Raw genomic sequence first — 25,481 nt, forward strand, 5'->3', positions numbered from 1 at the left:
CGGCTTCCAATACGGTAGGTGAATGTGGGGTGCACCAGCACGGGCTGGGGTACGGTTTCAACACCAACGCTCCGAGCTCCAAGCCTCATCCTTAGCACCCGACTGAACCGCATCGTCATACCTCAGACTCTGCTAGAAAGAACCCATGCAATTCCTTCCATCGTAAGCTCCATGCGCTATCGCATCGGAGCGCGTCTACGCTGCGACGCCTGCTATCTGTCATTACATCCCGCCCAGCCACCTTGGTGATTGGCAATCGCCGCCGCAATGTATAGACGCGGTGATCCTCGATGGAATCGCACAATCCAGCACATCACCGAGAACATTGAGCACGCAAACGAATCCGCGCAAGAAAACATCTACGGCTTCACCCAACGCTACATCAATCCTTGCTTCTCCTCCATCACTCACTGTCTCAACGCCTGCACCGCGCCGTGCTTCCCAGCGCACAACGACCGTCGGCGTCATCGAGGACGGTCGCGGGGTAGGGCGGAGCTCAGCTTTGACTTCTATGATGACTGGGAGAATGACGAGAGTGATGGCTTACTAGGATGGGGGAGCGATAATCTGGACAGGTTGATTGGTGGCGCAAACAACTATGGTGCCACGGCTCAGCCTGGGAGGCAGCGCGTTATGAGCTACGGGCAGCGTAATCGCGATTCGAGATATGATGCTTCGAGACGGAAGAGCAATACGATGCCACGGGATGCTGGGCCGGATCCCACCATTATACCAAGTTCGTCCTACTTTGGATTCCTGGGGAGGCTGCCGTTCAATATTGGAGGCAAGGGCTTACGGTACAAGCCCTCGGCGGCTGATTTGACGGAGCATCCTGGAGCAATAAGAAGGAGCGTTGAGGAAGAACAGCCGTTGATTGAGGACAGCGACGAGGATGCGCAAGTTGGGAGTGAGAATAAAGGGCATCGCAGGCAGAGAAGCGACACTCACACCTCGGGTCATACGACGGATTCATTAAGCTCGAGAGGTGATATATTCCCGAGCGAGGACGAACTGGAAGATGCGGTGCCGCTGGACGACGAGTTCACCATATCGCTCGAACGGCGCACAACCGGGCAATGGAATGATGACCATATCAACAACAACAAAGTGCGCTCGAGCAAAAGTAAGAGGCCGTCAGGATCACGCGTGTCTTCGCGGACAGCCTCTTCAAGGAACAGAAGTAATGAAGACAAGGTGTTGCAGCGCTCTGCATCAGCAACGATCGACGAAGTACTCACACTGGATGAACTCGAGAATGAAGAGGAACACTTGCGACTGGAAGAAGAAGCAGAAGTACAGAGAAAGCGACAGGGAGCGCAACAGTTGGCTGTGAAACGCGGTCTAGCCTCTGAGCATCAGCTACAAACATCATCGAGGACCTCCAGCGCTCGCTCACCCTCCCCTCGGCCACCTCCACAAATGACTACGGTCCAATCAAGTGTATCACCTATCGCACCATCGATCGCTAGTGAGACTGCGGTACCTTTCGAAGCGATACCATTCCCAAGCTTTGTGGATGCACAAACAATGCCGGACAGCAGTTCTTTTCACGTTGACGACTCTGATTATTCTAGCCTGGCACCTACTCCAAACAGGCCCCTGTCGTTGAAAAACCAACCTAGGGATATTCCACAGGACGATGCCGACTTTGTTCCTGCTCGACTACCGCATTTTGGCTGAGTACCTAGTCACCATGTCCATATGTAACGGTATCTAAACCTCGCATATTTAACGCTCAGTACATACGCTACGGTTGCATACTATCTGATGGAGTTATGGAAGAGCGTGCAGCGTTTGAGAATGTAAACCCGAGGCGAAGTTCTGTTCATGATTGTATTATTAGGTGTTTGCTAGGTCTCTGTTATGTTGGACGCGGTAATGAGGATGACTGTAACGAGTTGAGCGCTGTTCAGCGTGAAATTTAGCGATATGTAAATCAACTATTAGTATAGGAGCGAGGAACGCTTCCTGGTTATATAGGAATCATGCAGCCTCAATTGCTATCTCGCATGTACTTTACAGCCCCATATTTCCAAAAGTAATCGGTTTTTTCGTCAACCCCTGATAGATCTCATCCAATACTCCCCTCTTCCTTTTTTTCCCTTCCTCCTTGTCCAGCTTTTCTTGCTCCTCTTCTTCATCCAACTCGGCATCCTCCTCCGTCCGCGGTTCCCACGCCGCTATACTTCCATCTGCGTGCGCCGAGTACATTTCCAAATTATGCGGTCGCCAAGCTAAGGAGGTAATCCGGTCTTTGGAGTTGCGCTGACCCTGTGCCGGAGCGGAACTGGGAGCGTGGTTTTGCTTCTGAAATTGTGGGCGCTTGAGGCGGCGAAACAGTTTGCCGTCAAAGAGCTCGTAGGCGAGGATCTCGTGCTCGTTGGGGTAAAAAATAATGTCTGCACCTGGCTGGAGACTTTGCACAGGTGGGAGAACGGGGATGCACGAAGCGAGTCCCGAGTTCTTGACCATGGGCCCGAAGTTTGCGAGCGTGTTGGCGCCCGTGTCTGTGTTCCAGACACGGATGCGTTGATCGTGGCCGCATGAGACTAGATGACGACCGTCTTCGGTCCAGACGAGGCCGTTGACCGGGCCTCTGTGCGCTTGTCCGCGCGTCGAGTTGCGGGAGAACGAGGACGTGGAGTTGTCGAGTACGCCGACCGTGTCTTCGAGATCAAGCATGCCCAATTCACCGACGCTACGCCGTACATCCCAGAAACGTACACTGCCATCGGTAGCACCGCTCACGAGGATGTGCTCGCGGACTGGACTCCATGCGGTTGAGAGGATTGCACCCGAGTGGCCTGCTAGACTGTGTGTATTTGCGCCGGAGCGGAGGTCTACCAGCCGTACATTCGGATGCTGGGTAGCGCATGCGACGAGGAGATGCGAGGCGATAGGCGACAATGCGATGTTGTATACAACAGAGTCAAGGTCAAAGGATGCGGAGGGCGCAAGCGTTTCGCTCGAGTACACCTTGACCGTGTGGTCGTAGGAAGATGTAAGGAATGCCAGCGAGTCAAACGGGTAGAAATGAATCTGAGTAATGCCCAATTTATGCTCTTCACTCGTCTTGATCACCCTCTCCAGTGGCAAATATGTTTCCCCTCCTTCAGTTGCGTGCAACTGCGCTTCAAGATCCCATATCGCAATGGACGAGTCTGCCCCACCTGAAAGCAAATATCGTCCCTCAAACTTGTCTATAGTAATCGCGTTCACGCCCGATACATGCGCGGGGATGCGCTCATGCGGATCATCTGCGGAGGGCAGATGCTGGCTGAAGTTCAGGGCGGAGGGTTGCAGCGCATAGATGAGGCGGGACGCAGTCGCGCGTTTGAGGACATTATTTGGGATGAGGCCGTAAGCGCGGTCGAGCAGGTGTTGGGTGTGCATATGCGACTACATGCTTCGATATGTGTTCTGAAGGCGTACAAGTGGAAGTAAGAGGTATGACGTTTGAGGCCGCGACGCTATGACCATGTTTACATAAGACATTCACTTTGCAGTGCTCCAAAAAAAAGAGTAGAATCCAACATAAAACAAGCGACCATTTAAACAATGATTGACCAGAGACAGTACTTCAAGAAGCCGGCGTCAGAATCATCTAATAGCGATGGAGACACAGTCCTCGAAAACCGCGGGAAGCGAAAAGCTACCGTTTACGATGCCGTAACAGGTACAGCACATTTGAGCAACCATGTCAAAGATTTGAACTAACGTCGCCGAAGGAAGGGTCACTCAAGCGGGTCTAATTGGAAATGTTATGGATGTCAAGAGTTCCAGGCAACCACTCCGCCCAGATGAGGTTCTCTTCAAGCAAGCCAACGCACCAATCCGGTATGAAGAGACTGACTACTACTACGCTCACGCCAACCTGCCCGCGGACCAGCAGCTGCCTAGTGGCGATCTCTTGACAGCATTGCACGCCTATATCTCCAAGCTGTACTCGAGAACTGGAGAGCCTGGAACCCAGAAAGCATGGAGATGCATGGACGAGACCGCGCTCATCGCTTTTGGTATCTTGATGGAAGAGACGGCGAGAGAAGTCTTGGGTGAGACTGGTGACCTGGCATTCACTGAAGCGGCTGAAGAAGAGGAGGAGGGACCAGCTCTCGCGGGAGATGGGCAGGATGGAGCGGAGGCGAGAGGGTCTTCGAAAGGTGCGAGAAATAAAGATGAGCGCGAGGATCCATGGTCATCCTCTGATGATGGCTCGCAGTATGCGACGGAAGAGTCGGACTGAGCCCTGAGCACGAGCAAGATGGCATTCGTTCTTGATGGTCTTCAAACTTGAATGGTTCGTAGTTTGAGTTGCGCGATTACCTTCTGAGAGGTGCTGGCCAAGCGTGTACCTGTTGAGGAAGGGACAACTGGCGAGTACCTCAACCAACACCCATGGACCTCTGCTGGACGCATCTTCTCATTTATTAAACCTCCTCACGGCCCTCACTGCTCTAAATCATCAAATCTTGCTGGCAACACACTTCTCGCTGCATCCAAAAAACATGGTAGGCTCGCTGCAGTCGCCGCTTGAGTAGTCACTGACGAAACCTCAGGCACCAAAAACTCAGCCCAACCCTCAAAAGGCAGCGACAATTCTTGCCTGGTTCCACAGAACTGCGCAGGCACATAGTATCAAAGATCTAGAGAAGACATTGCCACAGGTCTCTGGGGTCAGTGGCATGCAAGTAAAGGACTACCTGCAGTCACTCTCAGACGACAGCAAGATTCGCGTCGAGAAGATTGGTAGCGGCAATTGGTACTGGAGCTTCCCGAGCGACGAGAAGAAGTCCAAAGAGGCTGCACTCGAGAAGACACGGGAAGAGCACCGCAAGGCCGATAGCATGGCCATGGAGCTTCAAGCAAAGGTAGATGAGGCAGGAGCGGCACGCGGCGAGGGCGAGGAGATGCTCATAGAGACGGGTGAGCACGCTGCTATAGTCAAGCGCCTTGTACTAACACAACAAAGGCGGTGATCGCAAGACGCTCATTACGAAGCATGCGGACTTGATTAAGGAACTTGAGAAGCTTCGAGCCGAGCTAGCCGCCTATAGCGAGCAAGATCCTGTCGAGATGGAGAAGAAGGCTGCTGAAACACAGCAGTCCCGGATCGATGCCGAGAAGTACTCTGACCAGATCCTCACTATGGAAGGTTGGCTCAAGGCACAGATGGGTTGCGACAAGGAGGCGATGATGCCCATGCTGAAGATGCTCTACGAAGACGAGTTCGATGAGGAGGAGCAGGGGCTGCGTGAGCTCTGATGAGCGACGAGAAGACGTTCAGGCGGATCTGTGGCAGGAGATTTACCGTGAGAAGAAGTTGGAGCTGTTAATATGTAGTGTGGGAAGTACAGCCAGTGTAGCCAAAGTCACACAGATCGTCCAAAAGCAATCTAAGCGGGCAGGGCTGATTCGTCCCACCAAAAAGAGAGCAGTAGCAGTACCATAGTTGTCATTTCGAATCATATGCTCAGCCACCTCCTGTACACTGGCAAAAGATACCTGAGTCACGATGTGATGACTGTGTTGCGTACTATGCCTGCAGCTTTGAGCCTCTGGTGGCTTACGCTTGGACCCACTGGGGGTAGCTATTTGCTTCCGGAACAGCGTCATATCGCCCATCTTTCACAAACGGCCGCCGGACACCTCCTGTAATAAAAGGCCTCGCCGGCCTGCGCATTGCACCCCCGCCAGCTAGCCGACTGTAAATACTCTAGCAATTCCTCCCACCACCAATAATCCCGACCTTCCATCCATATTGCCCTCGAAGGAGAATTTCCAATACCCCGCGATGGCTTCAACTGGTGATCTTGGCACTGCGACTGGGGCTCTAGAAAGCCGACCAGTGCCGGCGAGCCCACAACGCCGTGGAGGACGAGGACGGGGCCGCGGAAGAGGAGCGCATACTGGTCCTGAAGACGGACATGAGCCCTATGGTGTGAGGGGGCGAGGCCGAGGCGGCTCTCAACCTCGTGGACGTGGTCGCGGAAACAGAGAGGGCGCAGGCGGCCGTGGTGGGCATGCTCCAGAGAAAGGCAAGGCGCCTTTAGCAGAGACACAAGAAGCAGGCCAAGTCCCACTAGCATTCGCAAAACCAAACCTTCAACAATCAGACATTGAAGACGAAGACGCCGAAGTCTGCTTCATTTGCGCTTCACCCGTTCAGCACACCGCAATCGCTCCCTGCAACCACCGAACCTGCCATATTTGCTCTATTCGCATGAGAGCACTCTACAAAACCAAAGCATGCGCGCACTGTAGGACTGAGTCGGCCCATGTTATCCTTACGGACCGCCCCGAGAAAAATTACGAGGACTTTTCTGTAGCCGACTATTTCAAGACCGACGACAACCTGGGCATACACTTTGAGAACGCAGGTGTCTTCGACGATACACGATTATTGTTGCAGTATAATTGCCCAGACGGCGAGTGTGACGTTGCTTGCTTGGGCTGGCCGGACTTGCATCGCCATGTCAAAACGGCGCACGGCGAAGTTATGTGGTATGTGCTAGCTTCAATACCTTTAAGTGGAACATGCTTGTTTGAACGCTTACCTTCATTGGCACCCTTGTAATAAACGCATACTGACAAAATATAGCGACCTTTGTACTAGAAACAAGAAAGTCTTTACTCATGAACATGAGCTCTTCACGCAGCCCGAGCTTAGAAAGCATCAGAAGTTTGGCGACGACAACCCCGGTGCCATCGACCAAAGCGGGTTCAAGGGACATCCAGAATGCGGATTCTGCCGGGAGCGATTTTACGGAGATGACGAGCTATATACACATTGTAGGGACAAACACGAACGCTGCCACATTTGCGACCGTCGTGATGGGGGTAGTAGGAAGCAACAGTATTTCGTCAACTATGATTCCCTCGAGGTGCACTTCCGCAAAGATCATTTTCTGTGTCCAGATCGGGATTGCTTGGACAAGAAGTTCGTAGTATTCGATTCTGAGATGGACCTGAAGGCGCATCAGTTAGAAACTCATCCTAACGGCCTTTCCAAAGACGCTTTGCGAGATGCTCGAAGAGTAGATATGTCTGGGTTCCAATTTCGAGCGCCACACGAACAAGAGACTAGACGGGATGATCGAAGACGAGAAGGTGGCAGGGGTCGTGGCAGAGGACGGGATCCGAACGCGGAGCCTCTACCTGCCTCATCTGCTCAGCCGCTGAGTAGAGCCGAGCTTGCATTCCAGCGACAGATGGAGGCTCAGAATTCGCGGTCAGCAACGGGTCGAGCCTTTGGCGGTCAGCTCACTGCACCTACTCCGGGTGAAGCATTTGCTGCCAGGCCATCACCCAGTGCCTCAGAACCCGCAACTGTGACCGCCTCACGCCCGAACAACACATCCGCAAACAGGGTCACGAATGGTGTGGCCCAGCTGAACATCAGTCCACAAGCAGCGAGTACCACACCGCAGACGCCTCAGGAGCAGGCCCGGCTGCTGCGACATAACGCTGTGATTGAGCGAGCCTCAAATATGCTGCGCAACGACGAACCCAAACTGGCCGAGTTCCGGACGCAGATATCGGCATACCGTACCTCGAAACTATCTGCAACTCAGCTTATCGACGGGTTTTTTACCTTGTTTGAGACTAGTTCCAAGGAGCTTGGAAAGCTTGTCAAGGAGTTGGCGGATATTTTTGAGATTCCCGCGAAGCGTGAAAGTCTCCTGAAGGCGTGGAACGATTGGAAGGCTATCAACGAGGATTATCCATCCCTCCCAGGCTCTGCGACAGGACAGCCGTTGAACAATGGTGGTGCAGCTCATGGAGGATCAAGAGTGCTGAAGTTGAAGAGCTCAACGGTGCAGTCATCACGGTCTTCAGCCAACCGGCAAGCCAGCTGGTCTTCAGCGTCATCGAGTACCGCCTTCCCTGCCCTGCCAGCCCCGTCTTCGAATCGAATCGGAGCGAAACCAGGCCAGACGCCTTGGGCTTCTTCGTCTACGACAGCAAGCGCACGAGCGGCACCTACGCCTTCCCGCGCGGTTCCATCGACTAATGGGGGCAAGAAGGCTAATGTGGCCGATGGCTTTCCAGCGCTTCCTGCGGCGGCCAAACCGACCAGCACCATCTTCAGCCCTGGCTACACTGGCCTTGGGCTTCGACGAGATCACAGTGGTCGCAGCACACCTGTGGGCAACGCATGGGGAGGGGCTTCTGGAGCAAACAGCGGCACAACGACGCCGGCCGTAGAGGAGGATGGCGCAACGGGCAAGAAGAAGGGCAACAAGAACAAGAAACAGACGCTCTTTCAATGGGGCTAGTCCAAGGTGACTGCCGCCATATGGACGGAAGGAGAACATGTACAGAGCATGGGTGGTTTGAAAGTGTGAGTACAATCAGGCAGATTGTGTGCCTGGAGCTGCTATCGGGGAACAGGGATGGCTAGCGGCAGGGCCTGGTCTGATGGATGGCGGCCTTGGTGCTGAGTTTGAATCACGGTTGACAAGAGTGGCCAGCGTTGGTAGATGTAAATAAAAGTTGTAGTCTCGTCAGATGGAACGCCCGGCCGGCTGCGCCATGGACCAAAGCGGCGGGAGGCTCGCGCTAGCTCCCGCGACCGTGCTTGGTGTGGATAGGTAGGTAGCGGGTGCGCGGAGGAACGAACATGGGACGAAGACGCGACGTGGGTAGTTGGTAGCCAATCGTCTTTGCAGAGAATTGCCGTAGATAAGACGTATAGAGAGCTTTAGAGATGGTTTGCCACTGCGAAATAGCCCTCCGCAAGAATGCGCCATAAAAGTTATCCAGCCACCTCGACCGTTGAAGCGCAGCGGCAATCAGACTCTTGGCCCAAGCACACGCCTAACCCGAAACGGACTGGGTTGGCGCTTGGGCCCCGTGCGGTGTCTAGTGCCCGATTCGACCAGAATTGAGAACAAAAGAACCTTGGAACGGCTCTATTGTTTTACGGTATTCTGCGCTCCCAGTGCCCTTTATATAGCCAACACCCATTGCAGCTACGCCTCCCGTTCAGCATCTTTCTCGCCCGGCATGTATTCCCATCCTCGCCAAACAAGCCAACCGGTCCCTGCCCCGCAGCCGCAACCTCAAAGAAACTTGATGTACTCGCAAGGTGACAATCCGGGCGACTATGTGGGCCAAAGAGACGGCCGCACCTACAGGCTACGTGTCGAGCAGCAGCCTGTTCGAGCCCGAATGTGCGGTTTTGGCGACAAGGTAAGACGGCTCTCCCAGCATGGCTTTGATACAGAATTTGAGACAATGGACAGGATCGCCGGCCCATCACTCCACCTCCTTGCATTCGCCTGATCGTGTGCGACTCCAAGACGGGGCAGGAGATTGATTTCAACGATGTGGATAGTACCTTCTTCGTCCTCATGGTCGATCTCTGGCACGAGGATGCTACGCGCGCTGTCAATCTGGTGCGACATAGTAGTGCTGCTCCAACCGTCTCAATATCCAGCAGTACCGTGACATCCTATCCACCGCCGCCGGAGCGGCCCATGTACATGCCAACGCCCATGATGCCAGCGCCCCTCCAGTACAACCAATTTGGCCAGCCGATGCGACCGCCAGTCGACGCCTATGGCCACCCTGGAATGCCTACGAGTTACTACGGTGCAGTACCGGGAAGCGCAGGCTACCCAACCTATGGAGGCTCGAGTGCCTACCAGAATCCAGTGCAAATGCCCGTTGCTATTGCAGCTCCGCCAATCAACCAGAACCACACGCGAAACCTTATTGGAATGAATGCAGTGAACGCCTGTCGGCTTAACGATCCAGATGGCAAGACTGGCTTCTGGTTCGTTCTGCAGGACCTGTCGGTGAGAACGGAGGGGAACTTTAGGTACATTCTATCTTCTTCCTCGTACACGTAGTTGACTTTTATTAACAAGCCTAGACTGAAGCTGAGCATGTGCGATATCGGTATCGGCCAAGGCACCAATGCTGTCGTTTCTACCGGCAAAAGCCCCGTTCTAGCCACCAGCTTCTCGGCGCCCTTCACAGTCTATTCAGCCAAAAAGTTCCCTGGTGTCATTGAGAGTACCCCACTCAGCAAGTGCTTTGCAGGACAGGGCATCAAGATACCAATTCGTAAAGATGGACCGAAGAATTTGAGCAATCAAGCCGAGTTCGATGCTGACGAGGTATAGGAAAGGATATATTAAGCCCACAACGGCAAGCACTACTACTAGGCGTAAAAGCACCGCTTTCTGCGGGAACCAAAGAAGAAGATGAAAAAGATCCGTCTAGCGATTACGACAAGTAGGACAAGTAGAGCTTTCGGTTTTCAACTGTTCTTGTCCATGCACTGGGAGTCTACTACTAGCGTCGATACTCTAGTTCGCAAGATCCTCCCACGAATACCATGTCCAATACAGTACTCGGTCTTTCGTCGCATCACATGCTATAGTACCGGGCAACGTTTTTGTTCACCTGGGCTAGGTGCTTTTCCTTGGCGTTTGTTATATTGGTCATCACGATATTTTTCTACTTTGGGCGGCGTTTGAGCATCGCGTGGATATGGGCGCCACCGGCGATGGAGGTATGACTGTGATTCTCAAAAGCTCATATGTCTATACCTTTGGATTCTTGTTGTGTGTATTGTTTTACGGATTCGGCGTTGGTTATTTGATGGGGGATGCGAATATTGGTAGGATTCTTAGCCGCTAAACTATTCATGAAGCTCAACCCCACTTAATCGATCTCCACATGACATTCCCCATGTTTTGCACTCCACCTGCGGACCTTGAGAGGCTTTTGGGTTTTTCTTTTCCCAAGTCTGCTGGGAGGGAAACTTGGAGCAGTCCAAATCAGATGTTGAGGTGGTGGGCCCCGCTTTAATCACGTGTGGGGGTTTGTGCCACGGAATAAGCAAGTACACCTTGGAATCATAACAATAGCCTTGTATTTAAGGTTTGCGACCCACTGAGATTTGCCTTCGCTATTTAATCGCTGTAGCTGTACTCTACAATGCGTCGGAAGCGTCACCAAGCCTCAGCAACCGCCCTAGCTCCAGATCCAGATCCAGATCCAGCCCCAAAGCGGACTCGCAGTGCCCCGACTCCAGCTGCTTTCTTTGCAACCCTTCCTAGGGAATTGCGCGACAAGATATACCACGAGATATGGAAGACCAAACCTCCGTTCGAAGTTACATTGGGACACAACAGCATCGAGGACGTCGAGGCCTATATTTTCAAGGTCGTTTACGAAAGTTCCGCCAGACCTCAACATGAGCCAGAGGTTAAACCAAGTTCGGCAGTGCTAGCTCAGAAAAAGACTAAGCCATGGTACCTAGCTAGTAAACGAATGCTCTCAGAAGTCATGGAGCAGTTTAACCACCAGGCGACATGGAAGTTCATCGCCTTCCACTCCAACTTCAAGGACCGCCAACCCGCCGTCTGGAGGCCGCCCAAAGCCAGGACCCGACCCACTCGTCAAAGTCCCATCCTACTGTCGCTGCATGGCGCATCTTCGATCGACCTGTCCGTTGACTTGGAGCTGTTTCTCTACAGCGAGATAGGCTCGAATGAACGACCACAGAACAGCATCATATTCTACCACACCACGATTTCACTCCTAACAGCTATGCGATCGGCCCTAGCCGGAACGACGACACTCAGACACCTCTCTTTAGTCCTGATCCCGACTACTTGGGGGGAAACAGAGAATTCCGGTCCTATTGATATAGTCCTTGGTCCCCTTAACCACTTCGATACGCCCAGTCTTCAGTCTCTGCAGGTTACTGTGCGACCTACATGGTGGTTTTCCAAAAGTGACCGGTTGATGCAGAGTATAAGGGAGAGTGTCGAGGCCATGGGGAAGCGCATGATTAGTAGTGATGTTGTGCGAGAGACGTTTGAAGACGTGGGCACACCACTTGAAGAAAGCTTCGTCGCTACATTGGACCGGCAGGAACAGGTTGCTTCGGGGATGGAGTGGAGGTTTGTGTTCAGTCGTTAGCCTACGTTCAACTTCAAGGAGTTGGAAACAGGGGATAATTCTTGACGGGCGGTTTCTAGGAAAAGGGGATACTGGGTAGTCAAGTCACTGGATTGGATATGGTCGAGGAAAACGAGCGGGGAAGGAACAACAGTGTCTTTTGAAGACTTAGAGCAGACGCTCATGTATGATGCAATGTGATGTGTCGCTATACTATGTCCATGCACATAGATCAAGTTGAAGTAGTTGGTACATATTTGAATACACGCTATGACTATCGGTACATCGTCTACACTATGCAGTCAATGCTATGCTCTTGCTAACCTCTCTTCGTAAGTCATGGTCTTGTATAATCATTAGGGTCGTAATATCATGACCTAATACCTATACTACAACGCGAGCACCATCATACACTGTGTAGCGGTCTCGTCAAAATAATCATGCACGTCTATCCTATTGCATCAACACGCTTCCTCTCCTTCAAAAGATTCTTCGCGGCACGTTCTAGCTCCTTCTTTAGACCCTTCGTCTTGTTTTCCATGTCATGAAAGACGTGATCGTAATCACGATCATGCCGCTGGAGCAAAGCATTGAGTACGTGCTCGCCATCCCGAACAAAAATTTCCGCAATGTCAGTCACAGCCGTCTCATTGTCGATGATGTGGCGCAAGACTCGCTTGGATGTGCGGATGAGGAGATCATGGATTGCACGTTGATGAGGCTGGAGGCTCGCCTCCCACTCGATTTCTTCTGCTTCTGATGTAGGCAGCGCTGACTGAGACGACGGTTCGGGTTCGGCAGACGTAGAGCTGTGGCTACTTGGAGAACCTGGGATGGGTGGCGAGGAGCGGAAATGAACGGGTGAAGCCTTGAGATTAGATATGGGCCGCTCATCTTCCTCATAGTTGACGAGGGTAGCGTCGCCGTCCATATCCACATCTTCATAAGTCTGCACTAGCTGATCCACTAGAGTGTTGTCGATGGATTGTCGTGAAGCGGTCAAGATAGGATTTTGGATCTCGCCATCTTGTGCCTCGTCTTCATGTAATGTTGATGCCTCGTTCGGAGCAACCTCTGTAGCGACTCGCCTGGTAGCATTGTGGGTAGTCTCTGGACCGATTCCGACAGTACTTTGCGTCTGCGTTGCTGCTCTTTGCTTTGATGACTGCGAAGGTTGCGCATCGATGAGTCTTTGTGGTAGAACACCTTGCTCCGGATTGCTCACCATCTCGTTCTGCTTCGCCTTCACATATGTTACCGGCTTGTGCGATTCTGGAACTTGGGCAAGGTTTCCCCTAAAAGGAGATTTTAGGTTTGTAGGACTAAGCATCTTTTGTCGCCATGACACATGCTGTAAAAGGGGCTGAGTCACTGCCGTAATAAGGACGTCGTCAATGTCCGAACTATCGAGCCGAGCGACGTCAATTGGTGTGCTATGCGATAGACCTACATTCGGTGAGGGGTTTCCGACCGCCAAACCTTCTCCTGTTAGACGGCGTGTAAAAGACGTCGCTTTCTGACCCTCACGACGCCGCCTGAACGGGTCACTCTCAGCCGTTTGTGCATCGCCTCGTCTTTTCTCAAAATCTATTTCATCATAATCTGCGTGACCAGAGATGGCCGTAGACTCTGCAGTTGGTGACGCAGGCACGGGTTTGCTGTTGCTGGAAAGCATCTCTGTATCGGCTGCAGTCTGATGTCTCCAATTACTCCCTCTTTGGCTTGCGTTGCCTAGTGGCGGTGACGAGAAAACGGAAGACAAAGGCTCGTCATTAAGTTGCCTTCGCGCATCCATCGGTGTCTGTGGTCGTATATGTGGATTGCCAGACCGAGTTTTAGGCGGGGTCGGTGTTGATGGGGCTTGGGGAGCTCGAACTGGAAGCTCTGGTTTTTTGAACGCCATGGTGGAAGACTTTGGTGGAAGCTGAGAGCCTAACAGGCCTCCAATTAAGGAGTAGCGTGATGAAGCAATAGACGAGGAAGGCTTTTCGATTGGTTTTGGTTTTGACTTGGTCGCTCGCGGCTTCGACACCTTTGTGGCCCTATCTGACGCCGCTGGTGCAAGATGCTGGGCCACTGTCTTTGCCTTTATTGGGTTCGCCCCAGAAGTAGCAACTCGGGTATCTTCGCTAGGTTCAACAGGGGCTTCCTCCCTTGACTGCTCAGCACCATTGGCCATGATTAATGCGGATTTTCGCTTAGTAGTTGCTCTTGTCTTAGGTCTCTTCTTCTCCGGAACAAAGTCATCGTCATCATCGTCTGCTTTGCGCTTTGCTTGCGATCGTTTTTCTTTCGCGTTGCCGGTAGTCGTATGGTCAACAACCTTCAATCTCTGTGGTTGATTCTGCGATGCCAGTCCAGAGCTCGAAACGTTGTTCTGGTCAGCTTTCTTCCTTCCCTTCGCCCGTGCGGGCTTCTCGTTCGGTATATCGAAAACGTCAGCTTGTGGTTGAAGTTGCTTAGAAGCTTTCAGTTTTGCGGCCTGTGAGACTTTTGGTAGCTTTCCTTTGCTGTATGTCGTTCGATTTGGTATCGGGCGTACTGGCTCAGTCTGCTCCAATGGATTCAGGCCATCGGGCATATCTTCCGAGCTTGAGGCTTTCGATTCTTGCACTCGCGGTAAACTAGTATGTCCCTGGTCCGTATTCATTTTGTCCTGCTGTTTCGGCCGTTTCGATCTGTCTTGTTGTTGCGCTGGCTTGGTGGTGTCCTGCTGTTGTTCTGCGCGTACTTGTGTTCTCTTGGAGGCCGCTCTGCTTGATCTCTCTCGATGTGTCTGTAGACTCTCACTAAGTTGATCTGATGATGTCCTTAGTTGTTCTAGATGTTGTTCATTTAAAGGCGACCATGGAACCGACACAACTGGCCGCGAACGATTAGATTGACTAGACGAATGGGATTGTGTGGTTATCTTCTGCCCATCTTGGTGCATAATTCCGTCCGTTGTTGGTGATGGCGAAGGGCGGAGATCGATCGGGGAGCTGCTCGACATTAAAGGATGGGCCGCTGGAGGCATATAGGTGGTGGTGTCTGTTTCTCCTTTTTGATGCTCCATGATGCACTTCTCCCATTCTTTTGCGTCCGCCGAGTGCTGGAACAAGAGCGTAACCTCGGTTCCCGCGCGGAGCGATGCGTCTAGACGATAGCTCCATGGCTCAGCTTTGAGTATGAGGACAAGGTCCCACGGCTCGTGCCCTGTCGATTGCGCTTGACTATCGTGAAGAGTGGAGCGCCGAGTATCCATTCTGCAAACGTGACTAATTGGGATGTCCACGAATTGTATATCTCGAAGAAGTCCGTCTGGCGCAACGACTGTTAACATTCCTGCTTGGATGAGCGCAATGGGAAACCCGTCGTTGGATTCCCGCCATTTGAAGCCATCCGAAGCGAGAAGCGAGATGGGGTAGATAATGGAGGGATCAGTATTCGGGTTAGCCAGAGCCAAATCGCCCAAAGTGTCGAGGAAGCTCTGAAACTCGGCCATCCACCTGGGGCCGGGGGCCTTGGGGAAATTGGGTGCGCTGTTCATGACTTTGTCCGACACCCAGAAGTTGCTATACTCGATGCCCTTTTCTAAGCCTTGCCGGATGATGATACCCGCGACGATTCTGGTTTCCTCAAGCTCGGTGTTGCTTAGTATAATCGTGCCGAGTCTTTGCGATTCCTGTCGCAACTGCTTGAGGTGGTCGACAACGTCGAGTGACGCGTCAATCATACGGGCAAGCGCAATTCCGACCCATCTTCTCCGTGTGGAAGAGGAGGCAATGTCGCAAAATGCGCGCAAAAAAAGTTCAGCAATGGCAGGAAGCGTTGGTCCGTCGAATTTCCGGGCAGCAATAAGCTCGGAAAGGCGCAAATGCGACGCGTCGTTGTCTAGCTCGCTCAGCGCAGCTTCAAGTGCCTGCGAAGTCATTGCGAGCGCTGTAGACGAAATAGTGCGAGTGAGAGGTCATTCCAGCCGAGGTGTGTTGGATAGACGTTGCAATTGAAAGTATGTTGAGAAGCGTGGAAGGAAGGTGAGGGCGTGGTTTTGCTAGTAAGGACTGCGCGACGGCCATTTTGACGGTTGACGTCAAGCAGGAAGGTACGCGATAGTTTCGCGACAAGGTTGCCCTCCCTGGCCTCGAGGACCACACCACCAGTACGTTCGAGAAATACTAAATGAATACATCTAGCCAGCGATGCGAATGGAGAAGAAGAGATGCAAACAGATGAAATCCCACCTGAACCTACTACGAGTGCAGCGCCGATAGTCGACATCCCTCGGCATGCTAGCGGGGCTTCGTGGGGGCTCCCTTGTTGTACTACGAGGTCTTCGACCGCTCAATGGATACCTTCCACTCTCGCCGTCATGATAGAATCCTGTGCTATGGAGGAGATGAAGATCCTTTTGACGATGTTTAGTTAGAGCGTCGAGGAAGAGGGCATGACACGCCGGCTACTGTAGCGCGTCCAGCCGACGACTGTGCATCGACCATGATTCCAGACAGCTGTCGCCATCACCTCTATTGCAGTAGCATTAGCAATGATGACACGTTCAGAAACGAATACTTGGACAATCAACGATGAAAGTGTACATCAAGCAATCTATGCGAGGGCCTCGATCCTTTAGACTCGCTTATGCCAGTCCGTGTCTACTGCGGGTCTAAGATCCTGCATCAAGCCACTTTTCATATACTTACGGACGTATGCCACGCCAGCATGCAACGTACACTCTTATCGGATTTTGACTGTCACCGTCCGAAGAACGAATTCGCCTATGAAACGGAAAATGATTTCACAGCCGTGAAAGGAATCGTGCCACAAACCTATCGGATATTACTTGCAGCTGTCAATGCATATTGAGGCGTAGGGCAAACACCCCTCTTTCAACTTCGATTGCATCTTCATGGCTGAAGACAAGAAGACCAACGCCATTGGTGAAGCTGCTACCATGGCAAGCTCAGCTACTCCAGATATCAGCCCGACGAGGCTGTATATCATCATTGCCGGACTATGGTTTTGCTTATTCATTTCTGCTCTGGACACCACGATCGTTACCACCGCCCTGATTAAGATCTCAAGTGGCTTCAATGCCTTGGAGCAGGCGCCATGGCTTGTGACTGCCTACCTATTGACATACAATTGTAAGTACATAATGAATGGATGATGAACGTTGTCAAGCTCACACATGAAGCGTTCTTGATGATCACGGCAAAGCTTAGTGATATTTGGGGGCTCAAGATTCTCATGATCTCTTGCGCTGTCATGTTTTTGATCTTCTCGATGGCATGTGGAGGAGCGCAAACTATGGTTCAACTGTACGTCAGCATTTTGCACACGTGTTGCGTATCGAACTGACCGTATAGCATCGTGTTTCGGGCATTTCAGGGCATCGGAGGTTCTGGACTCTATTCGCTTACCTTTGTTGCTATTATGAAACTCATCAGTCCCGAAAAGATTGGGTTCTATTCTGGCGTTATCAGCTCGGTCTTCGCCGTAGCGAACCTTCTGGGCCCGTTACTTGGAGGCACCATTTCCGATCGGACGACATGGAGATGGATATTCTTCATCAAGTGAGTCAAAAGCTGTTGGTGTGGCACAGGCTGACCAATTTTTAGTGGCCCTATCGTCTCTGTTGCAATAGCCTTGCTCTTCTTCTCGATGCCTTCTTTAAAGGACGGCAAAACCAACTCAGAGCGAGTTCGCAGTCTCGACGGTACCGGGGGATTACTATCTGTGTGCTGGCCTATCCCATTAATATTCGCACTACAAGAAGCTGGTGGGTCTCACCCGTGGAGTAGCGGTACCATCATAGGACCACTAGTGGGTGGTATTGTTCTTCTTCTTGCCTTCGTAATGTACGAAACATGGGTCACACATCGGACGAAGAAAGACCCCATCTTTCCGATACATTTCCTCCGCAACCCTTCCATGGCACTCATCCTTTTGTAAGTTCAATGATACGCTCTTGGTAGGACACATACTAATCGATTGCTAGGAGTATGTTTCTTCTTGGCATGCCCTTCTATTCCATCTTTGTCCAACTCCCGCAGCGTTTCCAGGTCGTCAACTTCACTAGTGCAGAACGGGCCGGAATTCTTCTCCTTCCGGCCACTGTTGTCTCCCCCGTAGGAGCCATGGTTGCCGGTCTGGCGGCGAAAAGAATACCAGCCGAATTTATCCTGATCTGCTCAACCGTTATAGTATGTGTCGGCATAGGACTGATGAGTAGCCTTCCGACGTACTCACAGGTGTGGCCTGGAGTATACGGCTTTGAAATCATCACGGGTCTCGGGTTAGGGCTTGCAAGTCCTCCCTATTTCATGCTCGTCGCCACTTCAATCCCGGAGAAGGATATCTCGGTCGGCACTGGCGCGTTAAACATGGTGCGTACTTTAGGTGGTGCGGTTGCTGTGGCAATATGCACTGCTATTCACCGAGGGTATTTGAACGATCATCTCCCCAATTTCTTAACACCGGAACAAGTCCTGGCCGTACAAGGATCGCGCACTTCCATCGCACATCTGCCCGACGACGTTCGAAATCGGATCGGACGCACCTTTGGCGGCAGCTATAACAGACAGTTTCATATAATGTTAGCATTCACGGGACTGAACATCATCGTTGCCATTCTCTTGGCTCTTGCTAGGAAGAGGATGGGTCTGTTTGGCGTCATACCCGAAAGGAAAGAAGGAAATGAGTTCATGAAAGCTGCGGAGAAGCAGAGTAGTGAAGAGGCCAAAGGCAGGAACAAGGAAGGACCGGCGGATTTTGCTGCAGTCCAATCCACGCAAGTTGAGCACAATTCGGACGATATATTGACAGTGGGACCTGGCGAGAGCAAGAAACTTGGATGATCGACATTTTAATAATCTACGCTTCGCTTCTCTCGAATTTAATCCATTTTGTTCATCAGATGCTAGTCCTCGCCACAACTTCGTTCACATTCTACTTTCACATCGACTGCGACTGACGCATCCTCATAGCGTATAGATAAAATCTGGCCGCTTGTCACCAAGCTCGTGAATCTCTTGCTCACTCTTCCCCTCAATCCACACATCGCGAGCGCCACTCTTCCTTTTCTTGTTTTCCCATGCCAACAGTGTCCGTGTCGCGATACTACCACCAAACAGGAAAACTGTCAAATAAACCAACACAACACCATGGCCGAGGAAGAACCTCGGCTTGTCTTTGTTTCGGTAGATATTTGAGCTCACCACACCGTTCAAGTTCCCCCATCCGATAACGAAACCAAGAGTAACGCCACGCTTATACAGGTTTTCAAGGTTGTTGGAAGCCCAGGAGATAGTATTCGCAATGCATGGATAGATTCCCATCGCCCCGAGGAACGTGCCTGCGTATTGAACGTTTGGTTTTCCGGAACCTAGGAGCATGGAAAAGCCTATGATGCCGAAGATGCAGACGAAGATGTTGCACAGTCCTCGCTGTTTGGTCCTATCCGCAATCCACCCAATCAGAACAGTCATAACTGCTGCTACTGCATAAGGTGGGACGGAAAGCAAGTTTGCCTTCGTGGCAGTGTAGCCGAGTTGCTTCAAGATTGTTGGTAAAAACAGGCTGAACGCATATAGAGCCCCGTCAGCCCCCATATATATGATGGCGAACATCAGAGTCTTCCAGTCTTTGACTGATTGCCAGAAGTACTTCATCTGGAAGTCTTCGTGTGCGGCCGACGCTTGCTTGTCGGCTCGGAGGCGGCGCAGCACGCGTGCTCGGTCATCGGGAGTCAGGAAGGTGGCCTCCGCTGGGAAATCGTGCACCATCCAATAGCTCGCTATTCCGACGAGGATGGTTGCCAGGCCTTCAAGAATCTATCGTTCAGTCAGCACAATGAGCGAACCCTGAGAGGGTCTGCGAAGCATACGAAGATCCACGCCCAACCTGGTTTGCCTCCAACTCCACCCATCTTTGCTATTCCGGCAGCTAAGAGGCCACCGAAGGATCCTGCCAGCGCTGCTGCGGAGAAGAATATTGCGGCTCTGATACCAAACTCTGAACGTCGGTACCAGCAAGAGAGATAGTAGTTGACGCCCGGAAAAAGGCCAGCTTCAGCAACACCGAGCCACCAGCGCTGTCCCTGTTAGCATACCGTTACGCCAACGTCAAGTCCAACAGAGAACTTACAGCAGTCATTAATCCCGCGTAATTGTGGACTAAGCCCATACATGTCATGCAAATTCCCCACCACAACATGATGATGGGCAAGAACACGCTGGGCCTTAACCGCTTTAGCATTACATTCGTCAGCGGCTCAAACACCGAATAGCTTATAAAGAAGATGGTGAGACTGTTGTTGTACTGCGAGTCTGTCATTTTGAGGTCTTCTTGCAAGCCGTCGACTTTGGCATTGCCAATGTTTGTGCGGTCGAGGAAGGAGATCAGGTATAGGAACGACAGCCAGGGGATTAGCTGGAAGTCGAGTTTACGGAGGAGTTTACGGTCCTGATTAAGATGGTATTAGGTGGGCTGCTGATAATAGAAGGGGAGAGCTGGGAGATAATTACATGATCAGCGCGCTCTTCTTCGCTGAGGCCGGCGTCTGGGTCAGGGAGATTTTCGATTGTGTGGCGATGCCCGCGTTCTTGTTCGACATGTTCATCGCCGATTATCTTCTCTTCGTTCAGGACGCTGTCGCTGTTTCGCTCCGTCGCGGACGCCATTTTCCCGCTATTTACACCAGGTGTGGTGGATGTCCAAGAGTAACAACTTTCGAGTTCACCTGCAAAATATATCCAGGTATCGGATCGTCTGTCGCGATTGCTGAGCAAAAACTCTGGTACCCACTATTGAATACCCTTGATATGAGAAAATTGCACGTTCAACACGTCTCGCATACGAACCAGCGCAGCCAGCATCTTTTAATGTCCTTCCAACGGCTCGCCCCTTGAGCCGACCCCAGGAACTTACGAACTACTGGAGTATCATCGTCCCGAGGCTAGCGACTACCTATCATGATTCAAACACACCCTGTTCTCGATGACGAGTGTCTCCATTCCAATCCCACGTTTCCCCACCACCCTTGACTACGTATATGCCGATCAATATCGTTGACAAATCCGCTGTCGTTTATCTGAACGACTGGTAGCCATTAGCTGCCACGCGCAAAGAAAAAGCCCCTCTCGTTATCTGCTGTCTTGAGAACCTCGATCAACAGGACATCTCGCGGTTCAATGGCCAAACGTAATGACGCCGAGGAACAAGGCTTGAGTGTTTCGGAAACCTTTGCGGGGAAGAGTCGGTGTGGCCAATGGCAAGCGGTCCGAATGCTAAGCTTCTCAACAAGGGTGTCTTGTGACGTGCTTACTTGAACATCATTGCCAGTTTGTGGAGTGATCGAGGTGATTCGGCAATTACTCGCATATAAGGAAGAGGTGGGTTGGAGTTCGGATAGGACTTTGCATGGTCGACGGGAGCTGTAGGTAGTCGGAACAATGATATTTCGCACCGCCACAGCCCAACCGGAAGTATTAACTTAAGCTGTATATACGTTTGACGTATTATGAAACCTTCTGTGTGAAGATGGATTATGTTGTAACCAAGTGTATCATTATACTTGAGGACTTGAACTCGTCTTACTTTCTAAGAGTTGGGACCTGGTTTTGAGGAGTAAATTGGAACCGACTGACTTAAAACCCTAGCACGATGTTTAACGGCCTTTTAGAACTTTATACTATGCACATAGCGTAAGCTTAGACGAGACGGACCTAGATAAATTAATTGCCTCTACAAGACTCTCTGCAAGGTTGCATGAGGTGTTGAACCCACCTACATTTAGCTTTCAGCTGCTCGAAACTTGAGACAAAGTCAGATACGATGTTGTTACCCCATCTTCCTTAATCACCTGTCACACTATGCACTTTGCTCTCGGATATTTGATATCCACTTTTTTGTTTCTCTACTTACTACAACACAGTTACTTAATTTCCTCTATCTCCAGTCACTTGTCTAGCCCCGTAGTGCTGTAGCCAAGAGCCATCGGCAGTAGCAGCAAAAGGCACCCAAATCAGCATTTGAGGCCATCAATACCATGACACTTTAACATTTGAAGATTTTATGTTCTCGACATGGTGCTTGACTGAATTGTTTGTCTCTGACCGCACCCGTAGACTCGAAACGGATATGTACCCTTACTTTTGACCTCGAACGCCGCTAGACGTGGACACATCCTAAGATTTTAACGCCGCCCAATGCAAATCATGAAAGCCTAGTTCATCTGTAAAATCTCCACCGCCTCAATCGCTCCACCTTAGGCACCAGTCTTTCGGGACTTGGAGTCGTTCGCGCGCTGCTTCCTCTCGTTCCGCCTGATCCTCTCTTTCCTCTCTCTCCTGCCATCCGCCCGCTGGTCATGAGCCTCACCCGTCTCTGCCTCTTTCTTCTCATCGACCTCCACAAGCCACTGGTTGTCGCCATCCTTGTTCTTGCCCTTGTAACCCCACTTGGGTACCCATTCTCCGGTCGCATCGTCGTAGACCATCTTGCCGTCACGCCTCTTGTCTTTGATACCCTTCTTCGCGGCAAAGCGCTCCCAAGTGGTCGGCTCCTTTGCGGCGGGAATAGGCTTCTCGCGGGGTAGTTGAGTGGTTGGCGCGGGCAGAACGAGGTGGACACCTTCGGAGGTGGACTTGATTTCGCAGGTCGAGAGGAGTTGGTTTATCAGGGCTTGGGCTGCATCGCGGGCTGTGGCGGCGAGTGTTTTTTCGTCTGCCTCGGCGGAAACAGGATTTGGATCGTTGGCGAGAAGATTTCCCAGGTCGAACGTAAAAGGTGTAGGCTTGTCAACGGTGATCGGTCTATGGATAGTCAGTAATCAGTGGGTGAGTAGGCTGGGATAAACTGAGGTTAGCACATACAGTCGACTTGTCGCAGTCGAGTCTGCGATTGAAAGTGCCGCGTTCAAGTTGGGCGATTTGACGTCCATTGCGCCTCCGTTGATTTTGTCGGCAAGCTGCGAGTGCGTAGGGGAAGCTGCGTCCAGTGCGACACCGCCGTTCATTTCAGTGTCTGACATTTTGAGCGTGTGGAGAGGTATTTGTCCTTGCAAGTTCTGGTGCAGGTGCAGTTAGTTCAAGGTGCAGAATAATTTTTGGGGCTGTGAGCACGGACGGAAGGCGCTAGCGGACCTCCGAACTTTTGGCTGCGCTGCAGACTTCATCGACGAGCGCAAGTAGTTCGCCATTGCGGAGGCCCTGAGCCTCATTAGATCCATCATGCCGCCTTCAACATGTTTGCGGAGCTTGTCGCAGCTATCCCTCGATGCCAGTACCCACCGCTCGATTGTACCGCGACTGCTACACCCTCGAGTAGCCTGCTTTTCCACGTCGGCCACGCACTATGCCCAAGCACCGAAGAAGAAAGGCACAACGGCTGCTCCGAAAAAGGGCGTCAAGTCATTAAACACCAAGAAGGGCAAGCAGGCGTCGGGAGGAGATTCGGGCAAACGACCAGCACAGGGAGAGAGGAAAGCGCTGCGGAAACGCATCGTCCTGAGCAATAACAACGCACTCGAGGTTTCGTCCCTGAAGGATCTGAGCAAGGAGAGTGCCTTTAGCGAGCAGAATGAAGGACAAGTCATGGGACTACCAGAGCACGTGGTGGATGCGCTGAGAGCCGTCGAAGCCTTCAAGACAACCCAAGGGTGGAGTCTGTTCCGCAGACCGGCTGTTCTGATGAGGAAGGAGGCTATTCAGGTTGCAAAACTCTTCAAAGAGGTGGAAGACTCGGCAAGTGGGCAGCAGAAAAAGACGCTGCGACGGATTCTCTCGGGAGAGAGGATGAGTGGCAAGAGCACATTGCTGCTCCAAGGCTTGACCATCGGCTTCTTGCGAGACTGGTTTGTTATCAGTCTTCCAGAAGGTAAGGACTGAGATTCAAGGAATCGCATAACATGCTGACTTGTTGCAGCCCAGGACATTGTCAATGCTCATACTGACTACGCACCTCTTCCAAAGTCGGAACCGATGCAGTACACCCAAGACACGTATACAGCAAACCTCCTCCAACAGATTTTGAAATCAAACGGAAGCTTTCTCGAGTCTGCCAAACTGATCACGAAGCCTGACCTTCCCTTGCCGCTGTCCGCGAAAGCTACACTGAAAGAGCTCGTCGCCTTGGGAATAGCCAACCCCGAAGTCTCGTGGCCTGTCTTTGTCGCTCTGTGGAATGAGCTATCTCAACCCGGCCGACCGCCAATTCTCCTCGCCGTCGACGGACTATCCCACATGATGGGTGACTCCAAGTACATGTCCGCAGACGTAAAACCCGTCCATGCTTACGACCTCACCATAATTCGGCTGTTCATCGACCACCTTTCCGGCCAAAAGCAGCTCCCTAATGGTGGTATCGTCCTCGGCGCGACATCGCAATCTAACGCGCCCACCTCCCCAGCTCTCGACTTCTGCGTCGGGGTTGCAGAAGCGCAGCAGAAAACACCTGATAATGTGCCCCAGTGGAATCCGTACAAGAAAGTTGATGTGAGGGTCATGGAGGCTTTGAAAGACCTGAACAGCGAAAAGAGCGATTTCGATGTCATCAAGGTGGGTGGCCTGAGTAAAGAGGAGGCGAGGGCGATTATGGAGTATTACGCTGAGAGCGGCATGTTAAGACATCAAATCAATGACAGATTTGTGAACGAGAAGTGGAGCCTGGCGGGCATGGGAAACATTGGAGAGTTGGAGAAGGCGAGTGTACGGTTGAGGCTATAGTGGATCTGTACCATATTCGGATGTATACATTTTGTAGAGTATGTATAACAAGTGTATCTACCGCATCTAGCTGGTGGCTCTTGTGTACATTCACTCCTGGTCTCCTTTAAACTAAATCGTCTTCCTCTTCTCTGACAAGCGCCAAGGGTATATTCAAACCCACGCACTTACCCAAAGCCCCTATCCATACCATCAAATACTCTTCAGCGGTCACGTCTCTCGCTCCGACACTAGCCTCTATGACGCCAGCCGTCTGACATGGATGGATGAAGAATACCGGCCTGTTGGTAGCTGGGTGATCCTATGCTTGGTCAATCCCAACACCTTTTAGCATCCAGAATGGAACCTACAGTAACCGTGATACCTCCAATAACTCCAGCATGCTCCGTTTGAGTTTTGAAGTGCAGCGGGATCAGATGCTCATAGAGTGTGGCCATTGTTGGTGGGAAACGGTGTTGGGGGTCCGAGATGCTAATGTATAGGACGGGCACTTGATATGTTGGCGAGAGGACGATGTCGTAGTTGATGATTGCCTGGGGTACTGAGGATTTTGCGATTACTTCTTCGTCATCCTCCTCCACTTCGTCTACCTCGTCGTCATCATTCGAGTCTTTGGGAATATACACTGCATCGGGAAGCGCTTTAGTGATGCTGAGATATGTCATATCATAATGATAGACTGTCTCAATCGATAACCATTCTTCCTGCTTCTGACCGGCCCGGCGATATCTCCCGAGGAGACTGTTGCACGCTTCGTCAAAGTCTGATGCGGCTAGACGTGGAAACGAAGACAGCATATCCCGACACGGAGATTTTTTTCCCACTTGAAAAGTAAATGGACTAGGATAAGAAGAT

General features: G+C 51.7%; 12 protein-coding genes across 13 annotated transcripts; 7 read left to right on the forward strand and 5 right to left on the reverse strand.

The window, feature by feature from the left end:
* Positions 1-267: 267 nt before the first annotated feature.
* Positions 268-1,680, forward strand: K460DRAFT_284624 (uncharacterized protein; the record flags this gene model as incomplete). The annotated part of the gene is made up of 1 exon (XM_040928754.1): positions 268-1,680. The coding sequence occupies one exon, from the start codon at positions 268-270 to the stop codon at positions 1,678-1,680; it is 1,413 nt and encodes a 470-aa protein (XP_040788405.1).
* Positions 1,681-1,801: 121 nt separating this feature from the next.
* On the reverse strand, positions 1,802-3,411 carry K460DRAFT_366692 (WD40 repeat-like protein; the record flags this gene model as incomplete). Its single annotated transcript, XM_040933429.1, has 1 exon — positions 1,802-3,411. A coding segment is annotated over exon 1 (1,322 nt), but the record flags the coding sequence as incomplete, so codon positions are not given.
* Positions 3,412-3,558: 147 nt separating this feature from the next.
* Positions 3,559-5,262, forward strand: K460DRAFT_284043 (uncharacterized protein; the record flags this gene model as incomplete). 2 transcript variants are annotated; one of them, XM_040928706.1, is made up of 5 exons in its annotated part: positions 3,559-3,676; positions 3,729-4,218; positions 4,334-4,508; positions 4,557-4,923; positions 4,970-5,262. In XM_040928706.1, the coding sequence occupies 5 exons, from the start codon at positions 3,559-3,561 to the stop codon at positions 5,260-5,262; spliced, it is 1,443 nt and encodes a 480-aa protein (XP_040788408.1). The 2 variants fall into 2 exon arrangements, with proteins under 2 accessions (XP_040788408.1, XP_040788407.1); XM_040928705.1 differs by lacking the exons at positions 4,334-4,508; positions 4,557-4,923; positions 4,970-5,262 and having other exon boundaries at positions 3,729-4,243.
* Positions 5,263-5,578: 316 nt separating this feature from the next.
* On the forward strand, positions 5,579-8,732 carry K460DRAFT_386251 (uncharacterized protein). The gene is made up of 2 exons (XM_040935575.1): positions 5,579-6,501; positions 6,599-8,732. The coding sequence occupies exons 1-2, from the start codon at positions 5,792-5,794 to the stop codon at positions 8,274-8,276; spliced, it is 2,388 nt and encodes a 795-aa protein (XP_040788409.1). The 5' UTR covers positions 5,579-5,791; the 3' UTR covers positions 8,277-8,732.
* Positions 8,733-9,075: 343 nt separating this feature from the next.
* On the forward strand, positions 9,076-10,130 carry K460DRAFT_377179 (uncharacterized protein; the record flags this gene model as incomplete). Its single annotated transcript, XM_040934948.1, has 3 exons — positions 9,076-9,192; positions 9,246-9,823; positions 9,878-10,130. 3 exons carry the CDS (start codon positions 9,076-9,078, stop codon positions 10,128-10,130), a joined length of 948 nt encoding a protein of 315 aa, XP_040788410.1.
* A 682-nt stretch (positions 10,131-10,812) lies between these two features.
* On the forward strand, positions 10,813-12,157 carry K460DRAFT_366698 (uncharacterized protein). Its single transcript, XM_040933430.1, has one exon. The coding sequence runs from the start codon at positions 10,951-10,953 to the stop codon at positions 11,938-11,940; it is 990 nt and encodes a 329-aa protein (XP_040788411.1). The 5' UTR covers positions 10,813-10,950; the 3' UTR covers positions 11,941-12,157.
* Positions 12,158-12,218: 61 nt separating this feature from the next.
* On the reverse strand, positions 12,219-15,976 carry K460DRAFT_116217 (uncharacterized protein). Its single transcript, XM_040926592.1, has 2 exons — positions 13,145-15,976; positions 12,219-13,084 (listed from the first exon to the last, which is right to left on the reverse strand). Exons 1-2 carry the CDS (start codon positions 15,830-15,832, stop codon positions 12,368-12,370), a joined length of 3,405 nt encoding a protein of 1,134 aa, XP_040788412.1. The 5' UTR covers positions 15,833-15,976; the 3' UTR covers positions 12,219-12,367.
* A 646-nt stretch (positions 15,977-16,622) lies between these two features.
* Positions 16,623-19,135, forward strand: K460DRAFT_312700 (putative MSF multidrug transporter). Its single transcript, XM_040930227.1, has 5 exons — positions 16,623-17,045; positions 17,096-17,219; positions 17,268-17,474; positions 17,520-17,849; positions 17,900-19,135. Exons 1-5 carry the CDS (start codon positions 16,808-16,810, stop codon positions 18,756-18,758), a joined length of 1,758 nt encoding a protein of 585 aa, XP_040788413.1. The 5' UTR covers positions 16,623-16,807; the 3' UTR covers positions 18,759-19,135.
* K460DRAFT_417044 (pantothenate transporter liz1) lies at positions 18,882-20,582 on the reverse strand (the record flags this gene model as incomplete). Its single annotated transcript, XM_040937850.1, has 4 exons — positions 18,882-19,733; positions 19,787-19,993; positions 20,047-20,364; positions 20,427-20,582. The coding sequence occupies 4 exons, from the start codon at positions 20,580-20,582 to the stop codon at positions 18,882-18,884; spliced, it is 1,533 nt and encodes a 510-aa protein (XP_040788414.1).
* A 1,217-nt stretch (positions 20,583-21,799) lies between these two features.
* K460DRAFT_312706 (RRS1-domain-containing protein) lies at positions 21,800-22,970 on the reverse strand. The gene is made up of 2 exons (XM_040930228.1): positions 22,776-22,970; positions 21,800-22,715 (listed from the first exon to the last, which is right to left on the reverse strand). Exons 1-2 carry the CDS (start codon positions 22,931-22,933, stop codon positions 22,169-22,171), a joined length of 705 nt encoding a protein of 234 aa, XP_040788415.1. The 5' UTR covers positions 22,934-22,970; the 3' UTR covers positions 21,800-22,168.
* A 162-nt stretch (positions 22,971-23,132) lies between these two features.
* Positions 23,133-24,626, forward strand: K460DRAFT_355609 (uncharacterized protein; the record flags this gene model as incomplete). Its single annotated transcript, XM_040931892.1, has 2 exons — positions 23,133-23,778; positions 23,827-24,626. 2 exons carry the CDS (start codon positions 23,133-23,135, stop codon positions 24,624-24,626), a joined length of 1,446 nt encoding a protein of 481 aa, XP_040788416.1.
* A 106-nt stretch (positions 24,627-24,732) lies between these two features.
* On the reverse strand, positions 24,733-25,423 carry K460DRAFT_282638 (uncharacterized protein; the record flags this gene model as incomplete). The annotated part of the gene is made up of 2 exons (XM_040928584.1): positions 24,733-24,927; positions 24,977-25,423. The coding sequence occupies 2 exons, from the start codon at positions 25,421-25,423 to the stop codon at positions 24,733-24,735; spliced, it is 642 nt and encodes a 213-aa protein (XP_040788417.1).
* Positions 25,424-25,481: the final 58 nt, after the last annotated feature.

Source organism: Cucurbitaria berberidis (genome assembly GCF_010015615.1).
Source record: "Cucurbitaria berberidis CBS 394.84 unplaced genomic scaffold K460scaffold_3, whole genome shotgun sequence".
NCBI classification, from domain to species: Eukaryota; Fungi; Ascomycota; class Dothideomycetes; order Pleosporales; family Cucurbitariaceae; genus Cucurbitaria; species Cucurbitaria berberidis.

Bases quoted from the DNA above. Each gene is read 5' to 3' on its own strand.
- K460DRAFT_386251 (XM_040935575.1), top strand. From the start codon at position 5,792: ATGGCTTCAACTGGTGATCTTGGCACTGCGACTGGGGCTCTAGAAAGC. The intron at 6,502-6,598 runs GTATGTGCTAGC...GACAAAATATAG, and splicing joins GCGCACGGCGAAGTTATGTG to CGACCTTTGTACTAGAAACA.
- K460DRAFT_366698 (XM_040933430.1), top strand. From the start codon at position 10,951: ATGCGTCGGAAGCGTCACCAAGCCTCAGCAACCGCCCTAGCTCCAGAT.
- K460DRAFT_116217 (XM_040926592.1), bottom strand. From the start codon at position 15,832: ATGACTTCGCAGGCACTTGAAGCTGCGCTGAGCGAGCTAGACAACGAC. The intron at 13,085-13,144 runs GTGAGCAATCCG...CAACCTTCGCAG, and splicing joins AGGCGAAGCAGAACGAGATG to TCATCAAAGCAAAGAGCAGC.
- K460DRAFT_312700 (XM_040930227.1), top strand. From the start codon at position 16,808: ATGGCTGAAGACAAGAAGACCAACGCCATTGGTGAAGCTGCTACCATG. The intron at 17,220-17,267 runs GTACGTCAGCAT...CTGACCGTATAG, and splicing joins GCGCAAACTATGGTTCAACT to CATCGTGTTTCGGGCATTTC. The intron at 17,475-17,519 runs GTGAGTCAAAAG...ACCAATTTTTAG, and splicing joins AGATGGATATTCTTCATCAA to TGGCCCTATCGTCTCTGTTG.
- K460DRAFT_312706 (XM_040930228.1), bottom strand. From the start codon at position 22,933: ATGTCAGACACTGAAATGAACGGCGGTGTCGCACTGGACGCAGCTTCC. The intron at 22,716-22,775 runs GTATGTGCTAAC...GACTATCCATAG, and splicing joins TCGACTGCGACAAGTCGACT to ACCGATCACCGTTGACAAGC.